The sequence below is a fragment of the Megalobrama amblycephala genome, linkage group LG17 (genome assembly GCF_018812025.1).
Source record: "Megalobrama amblycephala isolate DHTTF-2021 linkage group LG17, ASM1881202v1, whole genome shotgun sequence".
NCBI classification, from domain to species: domain Eukaryota; kingdom Metazoa; phylum Chordata; class Actinopteri; order Cypriniformes; family Xenocyprididae; genus Megalobrama; species Megalobrama amblycephala.
Window position 1 is genome coordinate 48,828,510 of NC_063060.1, and position 8,138 is coordinate 48,836,647.

Below are 8,138 nucleotides of genomic sequence, written 5' to 3' on the forward strand. Positions count from 1 at the left end.
GTACTGCGACTCACGAAGCGCGGATGCAAATGAATAATCAGAATGTCTCCATTGCACGCAGCGATTAAAGGGCTTCCCGAAAAGCTCCTCAGTCCACCCTTAAATGAAATCGGTTCATAAAACCCAGTATAATAAACCATAAACATGACAAAACACTCACTGCCAATGCTCCTACCTCGCCACCATCCACATGAAAACCCGGAAGTACGGCGGCTCACTCACTGACACAGAACGAACGCACACACATAAACCGAAACGATTTTATAGGCAGGTAAATAACCCTAATCAGAACACGCCCTCAATTTACTGGATGACGTCAGTTGAGGGCAGATCGTACTGCTACACTTGACAAGCCTCTCAAGGCTGCGGTTCTCTCATTTGGGAAACCTTTCTCAGGAAACCTTTGCAGGTGTTTTGCGTTGATTAGCTGATTGACATGTCAGCATGTTCTAATTTATTGAGATGAAGTGAATTGGTGGGTTTGTCTTAAATGTGAGCAAAAATCATCACAATTAAAAGAACCAAAGACTTAAAGTACTTCAGTCTGTGTGCACTGAAATTATTTAATACACAAGTTCCACAATTTGAGTTGAATTACTGAAATAAATGAACTTTTCCACTACATTCTAATTTATTGATATGCTCCTGTTAGTTTGGACACCCCTGCTGTAGGCCTACAACAAGCATTTGAATGTTGTAAAAGCAGACAGATTCATCTGATCTACTTTATCAAAGCCCAAGTGTTCTTAATGAAGTGTTAATGAAATGCTTTTGGAGTTGTTTAATCCTCCTCTACTCAAATCTTGAGAAATGTAATTAATTTGATCTGCAGTTAATGATCTGATTTTAGCCACTGAAACAATTATTATTTGCAGCAGAAATGAATTTAAATGGAATAAAGTTTTCAGACAAAACATGGCTGAAACATTTAAAATAAAATAATATTTACAATTAACATAAAATAATAATTTAAAAAATATATATTAATTTGGTTGAATTAATAAAATAAGCCAAATTAGATTACATAAACATGAACATTTGGTAAACTATTGAACTGTAAGATCAAACAACTAAATTTGTCAAGTTGAAAATACTTAATATTTTAAAGAAGTAAAACCTAAATGTTTAAGTTGAGTGAACAAAAATAAATATTTACAGGGACTGTTTGTACTGAAAACTTAAAGTAAGTTTACCTTACTTTCATAAAGTATGTAGCGTCCAGTCGAAAGAAGTCAGCCAGAACTGATGGTTTAGTGACTTTTTAATGAGTTTCCTTGCAGGTCATAAACCAACGTAAGAGCTGAACACAAAATAAACAAAACAATGTGTCACTCTCACTCAAACATTAGCCATTTTCTGTATGTACCAAAGCTTAATAAAACATCCTTTACACCATAAGACATAACATACCTTGTTGCCACTTTCGACTGAGGCTATATTCTTAATCTCTTTAACCTTTGTTGCCGTTTCACCTTCTCTTTATTGCTAGCAATCCTTTCCTTTTTCTTTTCTATTAGATTCCCCGCGCATCCCGTACTTTCAAAATAAAAGCCAGTTTCCGCTAAACAGGAAGTGTCAAAATAAAAGCATTTAAATGCTTATAATCGTCATACTTTGAGGTCCTTTACACTCCCACCAAATTATTTTCAGTTTTAACACACTTAAATTTAAACGTAAATAATTTTAAATGAAACAATCCCTTCAATGAACAACTATTAACTTTATAAGCTTAACTGTATGTTATCTTAAAGTTTTCTCTTAAGACGATTCTAATAGTAGAACTAACTTTTGAACTGGACGTTCAACCACAGACACTTTGCTCTGCCTTTCACCCTTTTTGTTCAGATTTCTGTCTCCAAGAATTATTTTGACCCTCCTGACGAGTCCATCCTTGTCTATTACTGTCTCTGAGACTCTTCCAAGCCTCCACACAGATCTTGGTTGTGTTTCGTCAGTGTCCATCACTACATCACCTACTTGAATGTTTCTCTTAGGCCTGTGCCACCGTTGTCGGACCATGATGTTGTGGAGATACTCCTTTCTCCAGCGGTTCCAAAATTGCTCTGCTAGGAACTGTACTTGACGCCATCTCTTCTTTCCATACAAATCCTCCCTAACGAACCTACCAGGAGGAGGTAGAGCAGTAGTAGCCTTCATGGTGATGAGGTGATTAGGAGTGAGTGGTTCCAAACTGTTTGGATCGTTCAGGTTCTCTGTTGTGAGAGGGCGACTATTCACAATCGCTGCTGCCTCATACAGAAAGGTCCGTAGGGAAGCATCATTGAGTCGAGCAGATGAGAGTGTGAGTGTGGCGTTGAGAACATTCCTCACAGTCCTTATTTGTCTTTCCCACACTCCGCCTGCATGACTTGCGTGAGGTGCATTCAAGACAAAATCACATTGTTTATACGCAAGAAAGGTTCTCAGTCTCTCCGCATCAACTTCCTGTAGAGCTGTAGCGAATTCATTTTTGGCCCCTACGAAATTGGTCCCTTGATCACACTTAATTTGCTTGACTGAGCCACGTAGTGCTATAAAGCATCGCAGTCCATTGATAAAGGCATCGGTTGATAGGTCATCCAACATTTCTACATGAATGGCACGAGAATAAAAGCATGTAAAGAGCAGGCCATATCTTTTGTTTTCTTTGCGTCCTTGTTTAATGATAAACGGCCCAAAGACATCCATGCCACAATAGGTGAAAGGTGGAGAGGGTTCCACTCTTTCCGTGGGGAGATCACTCATTTTTTGTTCTTCCACAGATCGCCTTAGTTTCCGACAAAACACACACTGGCGAATATAGGATGCAACCGTTTGGCTCAGCCTGGGGATCCAATAGCCACTGGCTCGAATCTGATTCATGGTAAAGCCTTTGCCCTGATGATTAACCCTTTCATGGTGGTATGCGATTATCAGTTTTGTGACATGATGTTCTCTTGGAATGACTGTTGGATATTTGAATGAGTCAGGAAGAGATGAAATGTGTAGTCGTCCTCCCACCTTGAGTAGGCCATCGCTGTCTAAGAAAGTATCAAGATGGTAAAGTTTGTTGTTTCTTGGTAATGGTCTACCTTTGCTTAATATTTTTATTTCCTCTTGATATACTTGTCTTTGCAGATCTTTGACGACCACGAGTTCAGCATTTTGTCGTTCATTAAAAGTAGAGTGTGCATTTGATTTGTCATTCAGCAGACGGCGTCTAAGACGTGCTACGGCACTAACTGCATGAGACCAGGATGAGAACCTTGCCAGATGGTCAGTAAGGCTCATATGTTCTGCAGTTTGTGTGTTTAATGTTTGCACCTTTCTCACCTCAGGATCTCCAACTGGAAGTTCTGTGTTCTCATTTGCTGGAAGTTGTATTTCCTTTTCCCACAGGAATTTAGGGCCTGTGAACCAGTCGGATGAGAGCAGTCCATCTACCGTCGTTCCCCTAGATGCCTTGTCTGCAGGGTTTTCATAGGTTGAAACATAAAACCACTGCTGAGGGGTCGTGTTGTTGCGGATCTTTTGCACCCTGTTTGCAACAAATGTGTGGAAACGTCTTGCTTCATTACTTATGTATCCTATAGTGACTTTAGAGTCTGTCCAAAAGAACTCTTCCACATCGCTGTACAGTAGCTCCTCTCTGAGCATGTTACTTACTGTGACTGAGACGGTTGCTGCTGTGAGTTCTAATCTTGGTATTGTGGTGACCTTTGTGGGAGACACGCGGGCTTTCCCCATGACAAAAACGCAGTGAACATCTCTGTCCTTATTTATCATTCTCAGATAAGAACACTGTCCGTATCCAGTGGTGCTTGCATCTGAGAAGTGATGCAGTTCTCTTTTTACCACTTCTCCAAAGTTGGTAGGCACATAACATCTGGCAATCTGCAATTTCTCCAAATTAATAAGATCTCTTTTCCAGCACTCCCACCGTGGTCTCAGATGTGCAGGTAGTAGGTCGTCCCACCCGGTTCCTTGTCGACACATTTCTTGTAGGATTCTTTTACCATTGAGGAGATAGGGGGCGACAAATCCTAGAGGATCGTATATCGCTGCAACCGTGGATAATATTCCACGGCGTGTGGGAGGTTGGTCTTTCAGGGCTATGTTGAAAGTGAAACAGTCCTTTTCTATGTTCCAGTGAATGCCTAGTGCTCTCTCGGTTTGTGTCTCACAGAACGCAAGATCTTTAGTCTTGATGTCAGATGCATGCTCTGATATCGGTATGCTGCTTAGAACGGCACTACTGTTGGACACAAACTTATGCAATCGCAGGCCACCTTTGGCACACAGTTCACGTGCCTCTTGAGCTAGCTGCATGGCGTCTTCCACTGTTTTCACACTTGTGACTCCATCATCCACATAAAAGTCTCTAGCTATGAACTGGGAGCCTAGTTGGAAAGTAATGCTGTTCTCTTTGGCTAGATGTTTTAATGCATAGTTCGCACACCCTGGCGAAGAGACAGCACCAAAAAGATGCACTGTTATCCTGTACACTCGAGGTTGTGTGCTTGTGTCTCCATCTCTCCACCACAGGAAGCGAAGGTAGTTACGATCTCTCTCTTCAACCTGAAATTGATGGAACATTTTTTCTATGTCACACAGTAGAGCTATTTGATGTCGCCGAAAGCGTAAAAGGACACCTGTCAGATTGTTAATCATGTCTGGACCAGCCAGGAGATGTTCGTTGAGACTGGTCCCTTTATGTCTGGCTGAGCAGTCAAAAACCACACGCAACTTTTCAGGTTTCTTTGTGTGATAGATGCCATGGTGTGGTATATACCATGTCTCACCAGGGAGTCCATCATCTTTGACTTCTTCTGCTTCACCCTTTGCAATGATGTCGTTCATGTACTTAATATAATCCTCCTTGTATTTCTCGTCTCGGGCGAATTTCCTTTTGAGGTGATTAAGTCGGATCTCTGCGAGCTGTTTGTTATCAGGCATTTGTGGCCTTTCCTTGAATGGCAGTGGCATCTCATAATGCCCTTGTTCAGTTCTCTTTATGCCTTGTTGAAGTTTATCAAGGAAGACAAGATCTTCTTGAGACACTGTGATGTCGTTCCCACTGACTTCTCTGAAGTCACCTTCCAGTGCACGGATTGCATCCATGGGAGTTACTGGGGGAATTTCTTTGACAATAACACGATGACAGAGGCTGCTCATCATACCTGTCTCAAGGTGGGGCTCTGAACTACCAACTATGCTCCACCCTAGGTCTGTCTGAACAGCGTATGGTTCATCATCTCCGCCTAATATTGTTTGCCTGGGTGCCAAAGCTCTGGGTCAGTTGTAACCTATGAGGAGACTCACTTCACAGTTGAGGAGAGGAGGGATTTCATCTATGATTTGTGAAAAGTGACTCCAGCGTTTGGCTGTCTCACAAGTTGGTATGTTTTCACGATTGGCCGGTATGTAATCCTTTGTGTATGCATGAGAGAGTTTGATGACTGTTGATGAACTGTAGCCTCTTACGAGGAGATCAGACACCTTTCCACTATTCACAACCGTGTTCTTTCCCATCATAGTGGTTAGTTTTAGTTTCACTGGAGACACCTCGGCTTGTAGTTCACGACTAACATCCTGGTCAATAAAAGCAGTATCACTCTGCGTGTCTAACAATGCATATACAAGTTTTTCTTGGCATGGATTTGCAGCAGATGACACCCACACTGGAACTATCATTGAGGTACTGACAGACTGTCTTTCTCTGGCAACATGAAGTGACATGGCGGATGTTGTCGCTAATGTTTGATATTGTGTTGCATCTTCCATGTTCACATGCCTTTGTCTTTTCAGATCTTTACTGTAGTTCTCATCGTGAAGATAGGTTGGGTGTCTTTTAGTGCAAATGTCACAGGTGAGGCGGTGTCTACAGTCCTTTGCGCTATGACCTTGTTTCAAACAGCCATAACACAATTTATTGTGTTTAACATATGTTCTTCTATCCTCCAGGGACATTTTCATGAAGTTTGGACATTTGTGAAGCTGATGTGTGCCTTCACAGAATATGCATGGAGGTCCCAAGTACATTTTGGTTGCTGGTTGTTTGTCAGTTTGCACAGTAGTCTTCATGTTAAATGCACTTGCCTTATTCCTTTTTATGTCCTTTAGATTTCTTTTATCGTTGGTAGATTCAAGAGAGCGAATCGCATGGATGGAAGTTACTGGGTTACAGGCAACTTCTGCCTCTAGGGACAGGAATGTAGCGAAATCACTGAAGCTGGGAAAGTCTTTACCCTCCATTAGTGTCTTTGTAACCTGGCGATTCCACCTGGCTGCTGTCCATTCGGGTAGTTTTTGTAACAATTTTTGATTTTCATCGCAGTCGTTTAGGATTTCCAATCCTTTTACATGAGGCATGGCACACATGCATGCATTTACAAAGTCTGCAAAGTTTCTCAATCCTTCAGCATCATTTGAGTAGATTTTTGGCCAGCTGGACAGTTTCTCTCTATATGCTTTCTGGATAACAAATGTCTGACCATATCGTTGGTTGAGCCTTTGCCAAGCATCTTGGTAGGCTTCTTCATCACTTCTATAGAAAGTTCCCTCAAGGCATTTACGAGCCGGACCACTCACATACCTTTTTAAGTAGTACAGTTTATCTGCAGCAGAGATGCCCTTTTGGTCAATTAGTGACATGAAGGTGGATTTCCATTCAATAAAGTGAATTGGTTCACCGTTGAATACTACTGGCTCTGGGGTAGGAAGTCTATTCATCATTATACTTTCCTGCACGGCCCTTGCAAGCTGAGTGACACTGGGGGGCTCTGACAACATGGAGTTAGAAAGGGGTGATGCAGGGGGTTGTGGTGTGTAATTTGGGTTCACCTGTTCTCTCTTGATTGGCTGAGCATCATCCATTTGTTTTATCTCTCTGTCATAGGCTTCCAGCTTGGCTCGGGCTGCATTTACATCCCTTTCAGCTTGCAGACGTTCTAGCTCAGTTTTCTGTATTTCTATTTCTTTCTTATGTTGCTCCTCTAGAGCCTTTATTCTTTCCTTTTGCCTTCTTTCTTCTTGGGCTATCTTATATTCAGCTTCTCTTGCCGCTAATTCTGCAGCTGCATCAACCCGTTTTGATGCAAGGTATGATGATGAGGAGCGGTGGGAGATACTTGAGTTTGCAGCAGTGGAACCGTATATGGAGAGTGCATATTCACGATCTAAAAGCTCACGTAGATGACCTCTTTCACGTTCTGCATCAAAATCTCCATCAATGCCAGTTAATCTTTCAAAGATTACTTTCACGATGTCACGAGTTACTGATTCACATGCATCAATTTTTCTCCGTAAATCAGTTGATGGTGCTACATAGCTTCTCATCTCAGTGTAAAGTCTCATGACATCATCCCTTCCTTTCTTCAGATCATCTGCCAGTGATGACAGTTGTGTTTCAGTTACGTCTGACTTTAATCTTTCTCTTGTCGCACGTGCTTGTGCTTTCCACTGTTCATACAAATTCACAAGTTTTCTTTCCTTTTTACTTGCTTCTTCCCTTTGATATTCAAGCATCTTTTCTGTTGGTGTTTTGATTCTTTCAGAGCGGCGAGCTACATCTGACATGCTCTGGGCTTTATTCTGTAGGTCAGCCAACAGTTTTTCTTTACATTTTATTTTTTCCTTTATGTCTTGACTTTTATTGTCACTTTCGTTTTGAAGTAGGTGTTTACATTCTTCAATTTCCTTTTGTAGATTAGTAATGTGTTCATTAATGTCACTTGAAATTACAGATGGAGTCTGTGAGTCTTCCATTTGCAGACTTTATGTACCTTTCAATTTCCCGACCAACTTCTGCCACCTGCTGGTTATTTGTCGCGCTGCATGGCGGCGAACGGTCAAGCTCTTACTGTAGCGTCCAGTCGAAAGAAGTCAGCCAGAACTGATGGTTTAGTGACTTTTTAATGAGTTTCCTTGCAGGTCATAAACCAACGTAAAAGCTGAACACAAAATAAACAAAACAATGTGTCACTCTCACTCAAACATTAGCCATTTTCAGTATGTACCAAAGCTTAATAAAACATCCTTTACACCATAAGACATAACATACCTTGTTGCCACTTTCGACTGAGGCTATATTCTTAATCTCTTTAACCTTTGTTGCTGTTTCACCTTCTCTTTATTGCTAGCGATCCTTTCCTTTTTCT

At 41.4% G+C, this 8,138-nt stretch overlaps 2 protein-coding genes across 2 annotated transcripts; both read right to left on the reverse strand.

The window, feature by feature from the left end:
- Positions 1–1,358: 1,358 nt before the first annotated feature.
- LOC125250792 lies at positions 1,359–5,157 on the reverse strand. The gene is made up of 2 exons (XM_048163566.1): positions 1,787–5,157; positions 1,359–1,561 (listed from the first exon to the last, which is right to left on the reverse strand). Exons 1-2 carry the CDS (start codon positions 5,155–5,157, stop codon positions 1,540–1,542), a joined length of 3,393 nt encoding a protein of 1,130 aa, XP_048019523.1. The 3' UTR covers positions 1,359–1,539.
- A 117-nt stretch (positions 5,158–5,274) lies between these two features.
- LOC125250802 lies at positions 5,275–7,356 on the reverse strand. Its single transcript, XM_048163576.1, has 2 exons — positions 5,449–7,356; positions 5,275–5,418 (listed from the first exon to the last, which is right to left on the reverse strand). The coding sequence occupies exons 1-2, from the start codon at positions 7,333–7,335 to the stop codon at positions 5,275–5,277; spliced, it is 2,031 nt and encodes a 676-aa protein (XP_048019533.1). The 5' UTR covers positions 7,336–7,356.
- Positions 7,357–8,138: the final 782 nt, after the last annotated feature.

Bases quoted from the DNA above. Each gene is read 5' to 3' on its own strand.
- LOC125250792 (XM_048163566.1), bottom strand. From the start codon at position 5,157: ATGATGAGCAGCCTCTGTCATCGTGTTATTGTCAAAGAAATTCCCCCA. The intron at 1,562-1,786 runs GTTAGTTCTACT...CTTCCTGTTTAG, and splicing joins GTTGAACGTCCAGTTCAAAA to CGGAAACTGGCTTTTATTTT.
- LOC125250802 (XM_048163576.1), bottom strand. From the start codon at position 7,335: ATGAGACTTTACACTGAGATGAGAAGCTATGTAGCACCATCAACTGAT. The intron at 5,419-5,448 runs TCATCAACAGTC...CTCTCTCATGCA, and splicing joins TCCTCGTAAGAGGCTACAGT to TACACAAAGGATTACATACC.